Below are 19,198 nucleotides of genomic sequence, written 5' to 3'. Positions count from 1 at the left end.
CATCATTGCTCTAACAGCCAATGGAATCTGTGCTTGTATGTTCCTGTGTTTTCAAATTTTCGCTGGTTTAATTTGTCATATAATAAATATCAATGGATATAATCCACATAAACAAAAGTTCTTTGGGATCCTCAGTAGCTTTTAAGGGCATAAAAGTAAGCTGAGACCAGGAAGTTTGAGAGCCTCTTAACTTAGACTATGGCTGAATGACATTTGTGGTAACACATCACACACACAAAATAGATAGAAACGGATACTGCCCAGCTTGCATACATTTTAGAGCTCTGAGACAGTTTACTTTATTGAATAGGCATTCATTAAACATTTTGTGCTTAAACACTAATACCACAAGTAGGGATACAAAAGAAATACAGGGCAGGAGCCTTATCGTCTAGATGTTACAAATGTTATTTGGGTACATAAAGCAGTTAGCGACGCAGTAAAGGATCCTGTATGTTCAGGAGCCAAAATCAATACGATGGGCAATACATGCCATGGAGTCCAAGGAGAGGAGACACAAGGGGGCTTGCAGTTTGTTTCAGGGAAACGGGAAGGAGGTGGTCAGAGCCGGCAATGTAGGGAGAAGAAAGTTGCAAAGTAAGGCAGGTTGGGAAAAGTCCTGGACTGTTGGGTACAAATTCTAGTCCTTCTCTCTGTTTGACTGGGAGTCACTGGAGGTTTATGAACATAAATGACATACATTCAGGATCCTAAATGTGTGGTGTTGGTAGGAGAGACAGGAAACAGGCATACCAGGAAAGTAGGTTGTCGGGGGCTGTTGTCATAATGGAGGTCAGAGGTAATGAGGGCCTGAACTAAGGTGGGATGGAAAAGGACAGATTGAAAAGATACAAAAATAAAGATAAAATAAAAAATGAAAACATACATCATGAGAAGAGTCAAATGAATTTGCAGCCAGCTTCAAAAGAACCCACGTTTACTGAAGGGTGACTGGTGAAATATGGGGAAGGAAGGAGGGAGAAGACTCTACCTATGTTGCACTTAAACTGAGTGAGAAATAACCACATGACTCAAAGGCAAGGGGAAGGCTGGGAGGGGGTACTAGGTCAGTCAGGGCTAGAGACAGAGATGTGAGATCCTCAGCCTCGAGGTAAATTAAACCCAAGAATGTATCCGCTTGGGGCGCCTGGGTGGCTTAGTCGGTTAAGCATCCAAGTTTCGCTTGGGTCANGGGGTGCTCAGTCACTTGAGCTTCCGATGCTTGATTTCAGCTCAGGTCATGATCTCACAGTTTGTGAGACCAAGCCCTGAGTTGGCTTCTGCACTGACAGTGCAGATTCTCTCTCTCTCTCTCTCTGCCCTTCACCCACTCATGCTCTTTGTCTCTCTCTCAAAATAAGAAACATAAAAAAAAAAAAAAAGACGACAGCAACGACGAAGAACTACAGAACCTGGTGACTGACGACTGGCTGTGTGTGGCACAGACGGATCTAAGGTGACCCTCAGGTAGGACCTGCTACATAAGGTGTGGAATCCGGAGGAAAAAGAAAATGTGAGATTTGTTCAGTATCACATCTGGGATAGCAAAGGATCAAACCAACTGTGGGTCCTTTCTGAGCTCCCTCAAACTGATCTGGCTATCAACTTTCCAGCTAGGTTAACCAAGTGAGTGGATCGTTGTAGCCCTCTTTTAAAATTATTATTATTTTTTATAATTTTTTTAAATTTTTTTAAAATGTTTTTATCTATTTCTAGGAGAGAGACAGCATGAGCAGGGGAGGGTCAGAGAGAGAGGGAGTCACAGACTGAAACAGGCTCCAGGCTCTGAGCTGGCAGTCTGCACAGAGCCCGACGCGGGGCCCGAACCCACGAACCGCGGGATCATGACCTAAGCGAAAGTCGGACGCTTAACCGACTAAGCCACCCAGGCGCCCCGCCCTCTTTTAAAATTATTATTTATTTTTGAAAGAGAGAGAAAGAATAAGCGGGGAAGGGGCAGACAGAGAGGAAGACAGAAAATCCCAAGCAGGCCCTACACCGTCAGAGCAGAGCCCGATGCAGGGTTTGAACTCATGAACTGTAAGATCCTGACCTGAGCTGAAACCAAGAGTTGGACGCTTAACCGGCCGAGCCACCCAGGCGCCCCTGTAGCCCTTTTAATGGCAAATCTGATGAAATCCAGTTTTGCACATTTTTGAGTTTGGGGTGCCTGTGGAAAATTCAGTTCGTGCTGGAGACATCAATGCTCAACTCTGAAGTGAGATTGCCCAGTTTATGGGTAAAGCAAGACTAGAACCTTGGTGGAAACTCCAGAGTGTTAATAAGTGATGCGGATGAGGAAAGAACAGTCTGAAACAAGAACTGATAAATCAGAAGGGAAATCAGGAAAGCCAAGGAACCTTTGTCTCCCTAACTTTCACTCATTTCTTTAGATACTGTTAGATCTGTAGCTTGCCCCTTTAGCTGATTTTTCTGCACTTACATGGCAGTCTGACTTTAAGCCCCTTGAAGGCAGGTTTCATGTCTTCTACCTTCCATGTCTGTTCCGGTTATATGTATCTAACGGGTCTCTAAAAGCGGTCAATTAGTTAAGAAGGTCTTTTCTGGGAACAGAATCCTGGCAAGGTAACTCGCATTTACTCTTCCAGCCATCATACTTTTTCAAAGAAAACTATCGTAAACTAGTTTCGTAAAAGAAATAACAGTTTAGGAGAAAAGTGACTATGAAAATTATTTGTATCATGACAGAATACCCTAGCAACGATAGGTATGTATATGTAACACACACCTCCATGTAGGTGCATGCATATGTAGAGCTTGTTTAGGGGAGGAAAATAGCCTTTTGAACTACTCCAAGTTACAAGTTTATAATGCAGATCAGGAAATATTTGATGAAGTATAAAAAAAAAAATTTAAACCAAGCGGACAGGAGGCAGTTTTAAACCGGTGACTCAATCTGTAAAGCCAAAACAGGAGGAGAAACCTGATGTCTGCACATCGGGGATGGCAGACACAAGAAGTGGCCTCAAGCCGGCACCCAGGCAACAGCTGACTGTTTCTTGGCTGGAGTCAGGGAAGCCTCCCGGCTCGGGGCTGAGGCTATTTTTACCCGCATNGCCGCTCGCCGCCCCGCAGCCCCGCCCCTCGGAGGGAGGTTTGGAGTCCCCCGGCTGCGAGCAAGGTCCGCCACCCTTCTCCCAGGCCTGTGGCTCCGGGAGCGCCTTCCCGTGCACCGGTGTTCACGCGATCACGGGCCGCTTCTGGATTCTACCCGAAGGGCGCTTCAAGAGAGGAGGGCGCCTCTCCCTTCCCCCTCCGATGCCATCACGGAGAGCTGGCGCCGCCCTCCTTGATTGATGGCCCGGGGTGTCCCTGGCCGGGGTGGGAAGGGGCGTTTTGGAGAGCACGCGGGGGTCGGAGGGTGGTGACAATATGCATGGAAGCTAACAAGTTGCCAATTAGCCAACTAAAGTCTTGCAAACGGAGCGTCTACAAGGAGGACGCGTCTGCAAGAAAATCGCGTTAAGGATGCTTCTTATCTTCGGAGGGTCTGTGAAGTCTGACCTTTTCTTCTGGAGTATTGGGGGTGGATATTCCATTCAGTAATGGAGGCAGTGTTGTCGAGAGATACGTCTGGGGAACCTAATTTAATATATTCACTGCACACCCGGAACGTGCCACCCAAATGTACAAATGATTTGAGTATATATTCCTTGTTCCTTGTCAGTATAATCCAACATTCCTCTTAGTTTGCTGTTGTTGCTGTTTGTTTGGTTGCTTTTTTTTTAAGTGCAGCGAGGGCAGTAGCAACCCAGATAGCCGAAACACACTTCTAGAAAGCACCTTTGGGCCCCAGGGCAGCCTAAGTCAGCAGGAGACAGCAAAGAGACCAGCTGGCAAAAGCTTTCTTTTTCTAGGAACTAGGTCAGTTTTGCTTTTTGATGACTGGAGCTGTTATTTCACTGCTCTGCTTGCTATACATCAGAACATTGCTGTTAAGTTTAAATTAGATCATCTGTCGCCTAATAAATCCCTCATAAACTTTTCCCTTCTCTCCTGATTTTGGCTGATGTCAGTAGCTCACTGGTCATCAATCTCTGTATAGCTTCTTTTCCAAATGCTAGAACCGCTGAATTATATCTCTGCTCAGACCTGCGGAGATCTCTAGGACAGCCCTAAATTACAGCCCGAAGCTTTGAGAGTCAGCACTAAGTCTTTAACACTCTGGCTCTGGTCCCAGAGCTGAGTTATCAACTCAGATAACTGGGCTTTTGGCTGATCCTCAGTTCCTGTCCCCAGTGCTGGTGCCACAGTCCTTATGTCCTATGCTTTGCTCCTTTTTCCTCTGCTTGGAGAGAGCTTCTCTTTTTCTCTCTGGCAAGCACACTCCTATTCATCCTCCAAGAATCCATTCAAATGTCGCATTCTTTCTAAAGCCTCCTCAGGCTCCCACAGGCGGTTTTTAGCTGGTCTGTCCCTTAATTAACTGTTCTGTCCTTTGTAGCACTTTATGTTGCATTGTATTATATCTTGTTTATCTGTCTGATGTTACCTGAAAGATGGGGAGCTCTATCTGGAAGGTTCGTGTCTTACTTTTCTTTGCAGTGCCTAGCATAGCAACTTCATGTCTTAGAAATCCGCCTGCTACCCCAGTTTCTAAGACCAGAAGCCCTGCCTTTATTTTGCCAACCTCTCTTCCACTTAGATGATAATTTTCTTGACGCCAAATGCCCCTTTGACTATCTGAAAAATCACCTTCTCTTGGGAGCCCTCATTGCTGATCTCCATCTCTCTGACAGGACACCTCACGATTCTTCTTGATGCCAATTGCTATTGTCTTTAAAGAGATCCGGTGCACTCACAGGACCCCATCATCAATGTGGGTCATTCCCAAATGTGTTATCTTCCGGTAAATAACATTTTGAGTCTACCATATGCCTGGGAATGTCTCTCCAATTACCCTGACAATTTTATGTTTAGATCATATTATCCGCATTTTACAGATGACGAAATCAAGACTCATAGAGGTTAAAAGCCTACCGAGTTTTCAACTAATACAGAGCTTGGACTGAACTTAGGTCAATCTGACCTAAAGTCTTTGCTGTCTCTACTTCATAACACAGTCTTTAATTCTGCATTTCCTTTTGCGTGTGGAAGTCAGTTATCCCTTCATTCATTTTATAATGCATTGAATAGTGTCCCCCTACAAAGATACATCTAAGTCTTAATCTCTGGTACCTGTAATCATGATGTTATTTGGAAATAGGGCCTTTGCAGATATAATTAACTTAAGGATCTCAAAATGTGATCACCCTGCATTCAGGTTGGGCTCTAAATCTCGGGAATGGTGGCCTTAAAAGGAGAGGAGAGGACAAAGACACAGAGGAGATGATGATGTGAAAACAGAGGCACAAATTGGAGGGGTAATGTTTCTAGAAGGCAAGTCATGCCATGACTTGTCACCAGAAGCTAGGAGAGAGGCCATGGAACAGATTCCCCCCTGGGAGCTTTCAGAAGGAACCAGCCCTGTTGAATTTCTGAACTCTAGCCTTCAGAACTGTGAGGAAAGAAAGTTCTGTTGTTTGAAGCCATCAAACTTGTGGTAATGTGTTACAGTAGCCCTTTGGAAACTAACACACCCTTCAAGCTCAACACATCCAAAAACTGAGCTGAAAATCTTTCCCCTCAATCTGCTCTTTGTGAATTCCTTAGTGAATGGCGCTGCCATCTAGTCAGAAACATTCAAAGTCATTCTACACTATTTATAGTGTGATCCATCTCCTCTCCTTCCTTCCTTCCTTCCTTCCTTCCTTCCTTCCTTCCTTCCTTCCTTCCTTCTTCTTCCTTTTCTAGACTGCACAAGTTGGGAAGAGGGGCAGAAGGAAAGAGAGAGAGAGAGAATCTTAAGCAGGCCAATGTGTGGACTCGATCCCATGACCCTGGATCGTGACCTGAGCCAAAATCAAGAGTTGGATACTGAACCGACTGAGCCACCCAGGTGCCCCTGATCTTTCTGAAATCATGACACTCTTCATCCTGGACTTCAAAATCCTCCAATAACTTTCACAATGAAAATTAAATTCCTTATATTAGCACATAAGTTTCCATGCTTTCTGGTCCCTGTCTGCCTCTTTATAGCCTCATTGCCTGCCTCTTCCACAAACCCCTGCTCACTCCAGCCTTGTGCAGTATTTATAGTTCCCATCTATTTGCCTGAGTGCATCAAGTTCTCCGTATCTCTGTGGGTTTGCATGTGTGGATATTTCCCTATTTCATCTAGCTCTTCTATTTGTCCACCAAAACTCAGCTCAAGGGGTATCTCTTCTGGGAAGCCCTTCGTAATCTTTCTCCTCATCACAAATTTCTGAGTTTTGTGGCCCTCTGTGTGATCCTCAGCATGCCTCTATGGTCACATTTATCCCCTTACAGTGGCCTTTATTTACTTGCCCATCTGTTTTATTTATGAATTCATACCTCCCTAAATTCAAACTGTCTTTAAAAGACCAACCTGAGTCCCGCTTCCTCCTGAAAATTACAGCCAATCATTATTGCTGTCTCTTTGTAATTGTTATTGCACCAATTTGCTATGATGCCCCTTTGATACTTAATAATATACTGTTTTGTGTTACTTTACTTTTCATGCATCTATAGTTTGCTTCCAAGTAGATTATAAATTCATTACAAAGCAGGGACAATGGGTTACCACTTCTGCGCTCCAAATCTTGAACACACTGGGAACCAAGTACGTAATACGTACTTAATAACTCTGGTGAATGAATATTAGATTAATTTTTCCTACTGGGTAAAAAATATTACTAGCATATAAGTGGCTGCGACATATGTCCATGCTAATGTTCATGCATTACTCCATGAGAAGGTCATTAACCCTCAAATCTGTGTCTCCTAAGCATTCTTTCTGGGTGCAGCCGTGCCCCAAACTTCACTTCTAGGAGCTCCAAGATGATATAAAAAAGAGACTCAAACATATCATTTTTCTGTTTACAGCTTTTTGCTGCTTCCCCATTGCCTACAAAATAATGATCGACGTCTTTAGCCAGAGACATAAGATCTATCACAGCTGAATCCAGGACTATCTTTTCAGTCTTGTCTCTGATTCCCTGAACAGCCTACAGTCACACAGGACTAGCATTCGTCATTCCCTGCCTCTCCAAGCAATTTCATTCCTCTTTGCTACTGTCCATTCTGTTCCGTCTTCTCTTCTCGGTGAACTTCTTTCCATCTTCCAGAGCTGGCTCTAAATCTCACTCTTTTCCATAACTTCCTCTGATCCTTTCCTCAGGGGGCTGGAGGAGGAAGCAAAGGAAAAGTCAATGTTTCCATGGAATTTTTTATTTATTATTTTAACTGGTCATGTTGAACTATGGTTGTGTAGCTCTCTTCTGAAATGATTGTGAGTTGCTAGGGAGCAGGGACTGAGTCTAATCCTACCTTATGATTAAGGCAGATGTTTCGGTTGCCTGAGAAATTCAGTACACTTTGGTCAAATGTGATGAAAAAACATTTCAATGTCCTTCATTTTAGGCACTGCCCTCGTGCTGTCTCAGGTCCTCTCTTGTGATCCTTAAGGGCATCTTACGGTGTAGATGATACCCATAATGCACATTTGCAACAGCTTAACATATCCTAAGTGCACCATTTTCATAGAGCCAAATATTGGCCATGGCATTTAGCTGGCCGAGCTGAAAAGGCTGAAGACAAGGATGCCTCCAATTTCCATCATAATAATGGAAACCTGGGTTGGATATGAGGGGTATATTGTGGCTCTCAAAAATCACACTAAATCTGCTTCCCCACCTTCTTCTTTTTTTAATTTTTAATGTTTATTTTTGAGAGAGAGAGAGTATGTACATGGGGCAGGCAGAGAGGGAGACAGAGGATCCTAAGTGGGGTCTGTGCTAACAGCAGCGAGCGTGATGCCGGGTACGAGCCCACGAACCCGTGAGACGATGACGTGTACCAAAATCAAGCATTGGATGCTGAGCCGACTGAGCCACCCAGGCGCCCCTTTCCCCCCTTGTGATCTGTATTTGCCACAAATGCTCCGAGTTACTTAGATGCTAAGGTGATACAGTTGTGCTATATTAAAAATTTCCTCTTGTTTTTGTAATTTAACCAATAATGGCCAAGGAATAATTTTACAGAAAAATTTTGAACTGTTGCTGTGAGCAAGGCATGCTTCTTGGTACGAAACAAGAATTATCCCTTCCTCTGTCCATTGGGGGAAACTGCTGCTCGGATCCCAACCAGTTAGTTCTTTCTCCAATGGGTGGTGGGTTTTTTTTCCCTTTTAAACCATTTTTCTTTTCTTTTTTTTTTTAAGTTTATTTATTTATTTAGAAAGAGCATACATAGACACATGTGAGTGGGGGTGGGGGCAGAAAGGGAGGGAGAGAGAATCCCAATGTCTGTGATGACAGTGCAGGTGGGCTCCATCCCATGAACCCCAAAATCATGACCTGAGCCAAAATAGAGTCAGACATTCAGCAGACTGAGCCACCCAGGCACGCGAAATCTTTTTTCTTTTTAAATCTTTCCTTTCCTGCTACGTGGCAGAGAACAAAAAGGACCAAATGAAGCTGATAAAATGAGTACGGGCAACGCTCAGATTAGAGAGCAATGAATCAATTGGCAAGTGAGTGTTTCGCTACCCGTGAGTAGAGACAGTGCTTTAGCAATGCCATTAGTAAACACTGCAGTTAAAGGAAATTTCTTGCAAGTGGGTGAGAAAAGGTTAAAAGACTTTCTTCAGAGGGTAACAGGTCCCAGCCTAAAGAAGCGAGGTCCTTGGGGTGCCTGGTGGCTCAGTTGGTTAAGTGTCTGACTTCACGGTTCGTGGGTTCCAGTCCCGCATCGGGCTCTGTGCTGACAGCTGGGAGCCCCGAGCCTGCTTTGGATTCTGTGTCCCTCTCTCTGGCCCTCCCCCACTTGTGCTCTGTCTCTCTTGCTCTCTCAAAAATAAAAATAAACATTAAAAAAAAAGAAGCAGCAGCAGCAAGGTCCTAACACAGACAGCTGCAGGACACGAATAGCATGGCGCACAGAAGAGGGAGCAGGGACGCCTACGAAAGCCTCCAGGCCAGAGCAGAACAGAGTATTCTCTTAGCCAAACGAACTAAGGGTGAGGAAGAACTGGAAATTATGAGGATCCCACTGTATATCCTTGTAGTTTATTTGTATATAGTGTAGCATGGAATTACATACACGCTTCTCACTACACTGAGTGGCTTCGGTTAATCTCTTGTTGGCTTCTTAGAATCCCAGATTAAAAATCTGCCCAGCTGACCGATGGAGGCAAAATCTAGAGTGGACAAAACAAAGGACTTTTAGAAAGCCTATTCCATCCAGACATTGATTACTTGACACTTGTCTAGAACAAATGGCTCCTGGCTGGGCGGTGGAATTATGATGCCATAAAAACAACCAACTGGCTATTAAACTTGCTTTCTTCTGCCTCAACGGGATTATGACATCAGATATAGAGTAGCCAATCGTCTCCTCCCTCCTTCCCTCCCTCCCACCCTCCTCTCCCCTCCCTCTCTCTCTTTCTCCCTCCCTTCCTTTCTCTCTTTGTCTTTTACTCTCTCTCCCTTTCTTCCTTTCTTTCTTTCTCTCTTTCTTTCACTGTTTAAATTTTTTAAAATGTTTTATTTATTTCTGAGAGAGAGAGAGAGAGAGAGAGCGAGCAGGGAAGGGTCAGAGAGAGAGGGAGATATAGAATCTGAAACAGGCTCCAGGCTCTGAGCTATCAGCACAGAGCCCGACACGGGGCTCAAACCCACAAGCCACAAGATCATGACCTGAGCTGAGGTCGGACACTTAACCGACTGAGCCACTCGGGTGGCCCATCTTTCACTTTTTATTAACAATTCAGCATGACAGACTTTATTATAGAGGGTCTAGAATGTGTCCGTTGCTGTGCTGAGGAAAACCTAAACAAGATCACAAACTTATTGGTTGAGTGTCTGACTTTGGCTCAGGTCATGATCTCACGGTTCATGGTCCGTGAGTTTAAGCCCCACATGGGGCTCTGTGCTGATAGCTCAGAGCCTGGAGCCTGCTTCGGATTCTGTGTCTCCCTCTCTCTCTTTGCCTCTCCCTCACCCCTGGTCTCTTTCTTTCTCCAAAAACAAAAACAAAAACAAAAAAACAAAATAACTCAAAAGCTTACACTGGAGTCAGACAAGTATGTTTAGAACAGTGTGATGACTGCAGCGATATCAGCATGCCCACAAGTAAAAGGAAGAAAGCCATGAAGAAGAGCTGGACAAACTCTGAGAGACTGGTGTGTGTGGTGGGGGTGGGCTTAGGAAGATTTTGGCAGTTTCAGTTGGGTTTAAATGTATTAAAAGTGCAACTATAGATAAACCCCTTGTTTATTTCCTGGAGGTTAGGTATATTAGTGATTCCAGCAAGGCTGTAGAATAAACTGTGCTCAAGAAAAATGCTCAACTTTTGGTGACTGACTAAATGCTCTCTGAATCAAGGCTTGACCCAAACTGAACTTGTGAACCACAAATTGGAACAAAGGGCGAGATTTGCTCAATTTGAACCATAACCAGTAGGTTAAAAGAAACAAACAGAACAACCAGCACTAAAGAATGTCGGAACTGCAAGAGATCTTACAGCTGACCTAATCCATGTTTTTCAATATGTAAATGTGAAAAAAATGGGGCTCAGAGAGATTAAAGACTTACGTAAAGTCACAAGAAAACTTACTACTTGGCAGAGGCTGAGATAAAGCAAGAATTTCCATTATGATCCAAGTTTATTGTTCTTTCAACTTCTTCAAGATACCAGATAGTGTACCACAAAAGAAAAACCTGATTTTCATTTTTTCTTTCCAAATAATTGCCTAGTTGATAATATCCTAAAATAATCAAATTGGGACAAAATTAGAGCATCAAAGTATTGTTTAAATAGAGCCTTTACTAATCTGATAGTTCTTCCATATGTATAAAAAAAGTAGGTTTTAAAAATAGAATTTCAATCTTATTGTCTGCATCCTTGTAATATGAAGCATATGGATTCTTCTTTCATTAGCAACATGGACTATTTGCATCCCAGGCTCTAGTTCTCTCTTAGATTGCTATCCAACACCCATCAAAAGCTCTCTGGAGGGGATCATTATTAAGGGCACTTACGAGGATATCCACTTATTCTTACGGGTATGGAAGTTCCAAATGTGTATCAGAGAACATCACCAGAGAGCTAAGAAATGGGATGTCAATTGCTTGGCCCTCTCTATGAGGACATGTGTTCTAGCATTCCCCCTTGGCATCGATCAAAGAAAGGTGACCACAAGAAACAATCATATCAAGGCTGCTTCTGTATTTTCTAAAAAAAAGTGGGGGAGGTATGAAAGACACCATCATCTGTTTTGTTCTAGGCTCTTTGGAAAAGGATAAGCATATCTTGGAATTGGTACCAGGAAAACGTGTTTCCATTCAAAGAAGTGGTATGTGTACTTTTAAACTCAAATAGTAATAATAATCATAAAAGTCATTTTCCTTTCTGTGTTGGTTTCCACAGGCACAGATTAAATGTTAAATGAAGCTCAATCTTAGTACACAGGCTTACATTGGGGGCATATTTGCTTTTTCCACTAAAATATATATTTCTATAAGTCTTTTACTGTAGGTTATCTCAGATCCTCTTTTGAATGTAGTGGGGAGTAGTTAATGAATAAATACATAACACATTTCCTTTGTTTTGGGTCATTGATGACTTTGCGGCTTTGTTATTGATAAACATGAAATTCCCACTACACACAGCCCATGCTCCAGAGTTCTGGGGAAACCTAGGGGTCCATGAAATGACTGCAGGCCTTATAAGGGTCTTGAACGCACCTGTAGGGCTAGAGTGTATGTAGAGATAAATAATACCAAGTAGCAAATTCTAAAGAGATTTCAAAGATCCATTCCCGTCGAACACCCTATAAGACTATTAAATTAGTAACTTGGAAATTTGGTCAAAGAGCATTCTGTTTTGAATCAGCTTAAATATTGATATTTTAGCTAACATTGTTCTGAAGGTGGCAAAATTCTTGGGTAACTCTGCATCTGAATGACTTTTCACAGAAGTAATTAGTGTTAATGGTGGAAGTTCAGAAAACCGGAAAAGTATAAAGGAGCAAATTAAAATCTCTATTCATGCTTTGGGTGCATACTGTATAATTTAACACACATACATAATTTAGTGTCCTGTTTTTTCACCAAACTTTATATAGGGCTAATTCCCAGATCCTAGATGTTCTTCATTAACAAGATTTCTTTTTCTTTCTAATGTTTCTTTATTTTGAGAGACAGAGAGCATGAGCAGGGGAGGGGTAGAGAAAGAATCCCAAGCTGCCTTTGCGCTATTAGTGCAGAGCCCAACGCAGGGCTTGAACTCATGAAACGCAAGATCATGGCCTGAGCCTAAACCAAAAGTCCGAGGCCTAACCCACTGAGCCACCCAGGCAACCCTCTTCAGTAACAAGATGTCTATCGTGCAACATTTCATTGAAGGAGTTGCTCAACAATTACTCTGTTGTTGGAGATTTAAATTGTTTCCAATCTAGTTTTCTTTATTAAATATAGTACTGTGATCTACATTGTAGTCATAATCATGCATTTATGAAGCACTTAACTATCGTATGTGCCGAACAGTGTTAAACACTTCATACAAATGATTGTCCCTTGTTTGTAGATAATGTAACCAAAGAGTAGCAGTTAAAGAGCCCACAGCCAGGAAGGGGATTTCACTCCTAATCTGACATAAGCAAATATCCCAACTTGTTTTTATGAATAAGTAAATAGGACTGTTCAACTGCCTACTGAAATATGCAGCTATCAGCTCCAAATTAAGAAATTTGTGGGATTTTTCTCCATTCCCTTCCTCTTTCCTTATATTTTTAAAGGAACAAAGTTTCTAATGAATATTTAGTGGGTTTGTTTTCCTGTTACTTTAGTAATTATTATTCTACTATGATAAAGTGTGTTATGTACCCATAGAGCCCTTATTTTCTTTTGTTTTTATTGAGATATAAACAACATATAACATTATATTTGTTTCCGGGGTACAGCATAGTGCTTCAATATTTGCATATGTTGTGAAATGACCAACACAATAAATCTACTTGACATTCATCGCTCACTTTTTTTTTCTTGTGATGAGAGCTTCTATAGTTATGATTTTGTGGTCTACAGAAAATAGTAGGAACACGGGCTCCAGAAATGAGCCTCTCATTTTTACTGGAGGACAGGAAACCATTGTAATTAAGAGAAATAAGGAAAAAAAAAAAAAGAGGTGGCAAAATTCTGAATATTACTGTCCTGGGACATGAGCAATGTTCTTGTATTTTCAAGTACCTAAAGAAAAGGAACTGAATCAAAGTAGCTGCCTGAGGCCCGGGGCATCCTGTTGTTTTGTGACCGGATAAGGAGCATTTGCACTCAGCTCATCATTTGATGCATATAATACAAGGGTTTCTAAAGTGCTTTAACGAAGGTTGAAATGGGTTCATTTCTTAAGTAGTTGAAACTATCCTTGTGGCTTAACAGTGCCCTTTTGAACTAGTGCCAAACCTGGTCTGAATTTTCACAAAATTTCACTTAGAGAACGAGAATTAAATGAAACTTTAGGGGACTCAACGACTCTAAAAATATTACCAAATCTTTCCTAAACCCGAGGATGAGCTTTAGTTGGTGAACATCCTGAAGCTTGAGATCGCCGACTTGACTCACCAAATCCTAAGCGTTACAAATGAAGCACTCACAGTCTGAGAAGTTAAATAAAAGAAGGCGTGAAATAGGTGCTTTCCTACTGCCTAAGTAAAATGTCAATGGACAAACAAACTTTGCTTTTCTAGGCGAGAGGCCTCCGGTTACCTTCAACCCACACTGCGGGTGCGTCTTAGTCCATCAAGGGATGGAGGAGGCGCCGTCCGCAGTCTTAGCCGCTCCATCCCCCGAGCCCACCGGAGTCTCGGGGACTTCGGGTGGCCTCGCCTTCGGGTAGCAGCAGCAGCAGCGGGAGCAGAAGCTGCGACAGGGCGGGTGCCGGGACCTGGGAACCGCCGGGAGGGCGGCTGGGTGGGCCCTGGGTGGGGCTTGCTGTCCCCGCTGCGCGCAGAGGGGGGCGTTGCCAAGGCGCGCGGGGCGCGCGTCCCTAGCAGCTGCCCGCCCACGTCAAAGTTTGTTTAATAATCGCTCAGGTATCTATGGCTGGGGCTCTGGTCGGCCGCTCGGGAGCCGGGAGACCGCTGGGCAGCGGATGAGGCGCGGCGGCTGTGGCCTAGGGCACCTCCCCCCCGGCTTCCCGAATCCTGCCCGGTCAGACCCGAGGGGGAGGATGGAAGAACCAGCCGCGCTCTGAGCCCTCCAGGAAAATAACACCCTTCCGGCCACATCACCCCTCCGGTCGTGCAGAGGGACCACCGCCTCGTCCCCTCCGCTTCTCCATCTCCCAGAGCCGGGCCGAGTGAAAAAAGTGAGCGATGGCAGAAAATCTGAGAAAACTGGTCTCGAGCGAAACTTTACAATCGATGCACGACAAGCTAGAGTCCTGGCTGAGGGACTACAACGTGAGTCGGGGTGGGACAGCCCCGGGAGGCTTTGATTCCTCGCAGAACCTTCGGCCGGGGTTTCTTAGGGCTGGCTCGGGGAGGCCGCTTCGCAATGCCCAGGAGGTTGTGATTCCTAACTGCGATCCAGTCCCGGACCTGAATCGCGGGAAGGAAGGAAGGGCACTGGTCTGCTGGTGACCTTTTCTCTCCGCGGCGCCAGGGGGCGCTGGGGAGCATGGCCCGCGGAGCGCAGACTCCGGAGTAGAAAGCATTCCACCCAGCGGTAACCAAGGACGCTGGCGGCCCTAGCAACGGGAAAGACCCGCGGTCCCGCAGAGATCAGCTCCAGCCGGCCACTTTCCTTTCCGTCCCTCCGCTAGTAATCCACCTCCCTACCCCCAAATCCAATGACTTTTTTTTTTACTACCCCAGCCCCCCACCCCCGTCCTGCCTTTCCGCAAGTCTCTGAGGATACTTGGGGATTGTATCACAATGTATTTTTATAAAAGTACTCCCAGGACTTGTTAGCCAGAAGTCAGTGAAACAGACACTTGCCAACTTTGCGAGTTTCACTTGTGTGCTCATCAGCATGGCAAGTAAGGCCCAGCTTCAACACTTAGGCAGACTTTCGGAGGCCTGTTGCCAAGACATTTGTAGGAAGCAAATATTCTGTCATCAAACCCTTAAGTGTTCTTCAAGCCTCATTAAGCCTTAAACCTGCTCTGCTTTGAGTTAACCTTCCCTGCACGTTAAGGACAACTCAGTGTTGCACTTGGTGGATTTTATCTTACCGTCTTAAATAGGACAGTCCCACTCGTATGGCGAGTGCAATGGAGAGGCAGACAGAACTGGGCACCTGTGGACCTGGAGTCAATCCCTACCTCCATCCCATGCAAGTTCTAGGTCTGGCTCTAGATAGAACTAGCTGAATGACCTGGGACAATTTATTTCACCTCTCTGGGTCTCAGTAACTCACCTGTTAAATAGAAGAGACTCAACCATGATGAGGCTCATGAGTGAGTCATCATGAGATGATTTATAGAGTTTTTTCAGCTCTCAATTTTTAAATTTACTTATTTAAAAAGTTTTAATGTTTATTCACTTTTGAGAGAGAGAGAGAGACAGAGCATGAGCGAAGAAGGGTGAAAGACAGAGGGAGACAGAATCTGAAACACGCTCCAGGCTCTGAGCTGTCAGCATAGATTGCGGGCCAGAACCCAGGAACCTCGAGATCATGACCTGAGCTTAGTCTGCCACTCAACCAACTGAGCCACCCAGGTGCCTCAATCTCAATTAAAAGAAAATTTAAATTGCTTGTTTCTGAAATCCTACCAGGAAACTCGACTGGATGCTGTCTGAGGCTCTGGGCTATCCCATTCACCATTTGACCAGGGCTCCTATGATGGAAGGGCTCAAAGAACACCAACAGCTTTCTCCTTGCCTCCTTACTAGGGTTCAGTGTTTACCACCTTTGCCCACTTTTAAAGAACGAGCTCTGTGACTATTCTTTCCCCATCAAGATTGCAGGAAAATTAAAATGTACTCTTATTACATCTTACAGCATTTTCCTTCTTTTTTTCTTTTTCTCTTATTATTACCCTGTGGCTTAAATAAACTATGAATGTTAAAAGTCTATTCAGTTTGTCACAAGATGATGTTTACCACAGATGACACTAGCATTTGTCTGGGTCATATTAAATAATGGGTTCAGAAACTGCTCATAAGTACTGAGAAATGCCAAAGTTTATTACACTTAACTTTCTCAGTGACCGTAGTCCATCCCACTTCTGTGTTGTCACCAAAGCATTTCAGTTAGAATCTCTCTCCCATGCCCAGCCTCTCCCCCCACCTTTATAAAGACTGCATTCTTGGAGACCAATGCCATTCCAAAAAATTTGTGGCTATTTCCCTGTGGGATCATTTCTCTTGGGCTATCTAGTATCTCTGTTGCATTTGACTGAGGACACCACCATTCTTCTAAGACTCTAATAATTTCTCTTCTTGCCTTACCCACTTCTCTTGAAGAATGGCAGTTCTTTGACTTTAGGAATCTTCCCTTGGGTCTCCATTATTGCTTCTCTCTTACACGTATGTCCACGAACCTTATATCTATATTAAGGCTGTGTTCTCATCTGTGCTCCCTTCTCCGATTGTCCACTAGATATTTTCAGTTGTGCTACTGTCCTCTCAAAGTCAAATCAATCTAAAACCTACCTGAGCCTCGCCCATGCCCCAAACACAGGCCTCTTTCCTGACTTCATTGTCTGCATCATGTCATACCCCACAACCTTTTCACCAGTTTAATTGGTTGGCACCTACTTTGAAATTCACAAAGAACCCTTTTACCACCTGTGCTGTAACCACCCTTGTCTACCTTCCATCACCGTTCATCTAGATTACTACAAAGATATCTCAAAGTGATTCTTCTAAATATCAAGTCAGATCAAGTTACTTCTCTGATAAAACCCCCAGACTTTCTGACCTACTTGGAATAAAAACCCAAAATTCCTACAATGGCCATCAAAGTCTTACACAACTGTGCTCCTTTAGAGTCTAACCTCATCTATTACTCCCTTAATTACTCCAACAATCTTGGTCTTGTTGCTTTTTCTAGAGTAAAGCTGTCCACTAGAACTTTCTATGATGGACGTGTTCTATACAGGCACTGTCCAATATGGTAGCTTATGTTGGTACTTGAATTGTGGCAAGTAGAAACTGAGGAACTGAATTTTACATTTCACTTAAGTTTAATTAGTTTAAATCCAAATAGTCACATGTGGCTAGCGGCACTCTATTGGACAGAAGAGTCTGGAGCATGCCAACCAGTCTCCCGAACAGGGCATTTTGCACTCCCTGTTCCCTTCTGCCTGGAAAGCTTTCACCTGTGCGTATTTCAGTAAGATAACAATGCCTTCGCTTTCTCTCCCCCTTCAAGTCTTTGCTTAAATGTCACTTTCTCAGAAGAGACCATCCTCTTTACAACTGCAATCTCCTACCCCTGACCCCGGGACTCACTGTGTGCCTTCCCTGCTCTATGTCTTCTGTAATAGCTATATCTTTTAATTTTTACTTATTCTTTTGTGTTTTTGCCAATCTTTTCTCCCCCCCACCCCCCGACTCTTCCCACCAAAATGTAAGCTTCAGGAAGACAGAGATTTCTCCCTTTTTCTGCTCATCACTGCATTCTCAGCTCTTAGAATAATGCTTGGCTCCTAGAAGTTGCTCAATAATGACTGAATGCCACCACCATTCTCCCAGACACCTGGGTTCCTGGACTCAATTCTCTTCTTAAAACCTCATATCCAGTGCAGAATTAAAAATGATCCCCAAATATCTTTTAATTCAGCCTTTATTAAAACCGAATTGAAGCCTTAGGGGCATAATTGAGAGGATGCAAGTGTTTTGTTTTTTTCCCAACAATTTTTATGTCCATGTGTGTCACTAAAGAGGGAAGATAAAAAAATGTCCATATCCTTCTTACTAAAATTTAGGTCATATCTAGACTTACTCAGTATCTTGTCACCTAGAGTGTGGGTTTGGGTCAACTGCTAAGAGCTTTCCTGTCATACTGGAAGCTTGTTTTACTAGTTCCAAGGACTTTTTCCTTGAAACCTTAAGATGAAGAATATTCCTTGTAGCAAACTACATTTATTAAAAGGTTGGTGGTAGAGGTTTATTCATTAAAAGTTTTAAATTATGTTCGCTATGGAAAGTTGATTTGGCTGACTGTGACCACATTGATTTAGTACTAATTAACTCAAGCAAAATAAAAGGCTATAAATACTAGTCTAGAATTAGGAATGTGATTAAAGTTATCCCTTAGGAAACTTATTTTCAGTGACTTAAGATCAATGACTTGAGCAGATTAGTTATAAAACACAATGCAGATTTTTGATTTTTCTTCAAACTAGCTATTTTTTGGATCAACAGCTAGATCCTAGTTAGTTTTTCTTCTAACTTTCTCTCATATAATTTCCTTCATATGGAGTCCTATCTCCTCTCTCTTAAACTGTCCGTTAGCACTGTCTTCTCATTGTGTTGTATGTATATTGTCAGACACAATAACTTCTTTAAAAATGCAATTTTCTGGGGCACCTGGGTGGCTCAGCTGGTTGGTCATCCAACTTCAGCTCAGGTCATGATCTCCTGGTTTGTGAGTTTGAGCCCCGTGTTGGGCTCTGTGCTGACAGCTGAGAGCCTGGAGCCTGCTTCAGATTCTGTGTCTCCCTCTCTCTCTGCTCATGCTCTGTCTCTCTATCTCTCTCTCAAAAATAAGTAAACATTAAAAAAATTTTTTTTTAATGTAATTTTCTGCCCCAAAGCCTTTGGTTTTTATTTGTTGGCTTTTTTGGGTAATTTAAAAAAATGTTTAGTGTGTGTGTGTGTGTGTGTGTGTGTGCGTGAGAGAGGGAGAGAGAGAGAGATTGAGAGAGAGAGAGAGAGATCCCTGATTCTCAGTACAAAAGGTTGTTGTGGTTACTATGGTGTTGTCAAACAGACTCCCTGGCTGCCTTTGCCCTTCCCCTTAGTGAACATACTTCTACATTCTTGGGGATCCATCTAATTAGTAAGTTTATAGGAATCATTTCTTTCCCTTTATCTCTTTACTACTATGCTGCAGTAATGAGTAAAACCCCAAGTCTTAGTGTCTGAACTTTGGTAAAAGAGATT

At 43.3% G+C, this 19,198-nt stretch overlaps 1 protein-coding gene and 1 long non-coding RNA gene across 5 annotated transcripts in view; one reads left to right on the top strand and one right to left on the bottom strand.

Moving 5' to 3' along the window:
• Window positions 1-6,969: 6,969 nt before the first annotated feature.
• Window positions 6,970-14,124, bottom strand: LOC144226394 (uncharacterized). 2 transcript variants are annotated; one of them, XR_013333624.1, is made up of 5 exons: window positions 13,851-14,124; window positions 13,632-13,741; window positions 10,699-10,849; window positions 9,184-9,280; window positions 6,970-7,265 (listed from the first exon to the last, which is right to left on the bottom strand). It is a non-coding gene; the product is annotated as an uncharacterized LOC144226394 (long non-coding RNA). The 2 variants fall into 2 exon arrangements; XR_013333625.1 differs by lacking the exon at window positions 13,632-13,741 and having other exon boundaries at window positions 13,851-14,120.
• Window positions 14,125-14,169: 45 nt separating this feature from the next.
• Window positions 14,170-19,198, top strand: part of SPATA18 (spermatogenesis associated 18) — a 32,624-nt gene continuing 27,595 nt past the window's right edge. For 2 of the 3 annotated variants that reach the window (XM_077757785.1, XM_077757783.1), the window contains exon 1: window positions 14,171-14,545. In XM_077757785.1, the coding sequence (XP_077613911.1) occupies window positions 14,459-14,545 (87 nt within the window). In that variant the 5' untranslated portion in view covers window positions 14,171-14,458. Of the gene's footprint in view, window positions 14,546-19,198 lie in introns of all 3 variants that reach the window. The other variant, XM_077757784.1, reaches the window with a different exon arrangement.

The sequence above is a fragment of the Crocuta crocuta genome, unplaced genomic scaffold, assembly GCF_008692635.1.
Source record: "Crocuta crocuta isolate KB4526 unplaced genomic scaffold, BGI_CrCroc_1.0 scaffold282, whole genome shotgun sequence".
NCBI classification, from domain to species: Eukaryota; Metazoa; Chordata; class Mammalia; order Carnivora; family Hyaenidae; genus Crocuta; species Crocuta crocuta.
The sequence above is the reverse complement of the archived record's forward strand: the minus strand, read 5'-3'. Positions and strand labels throughout refer to the sequence as shown.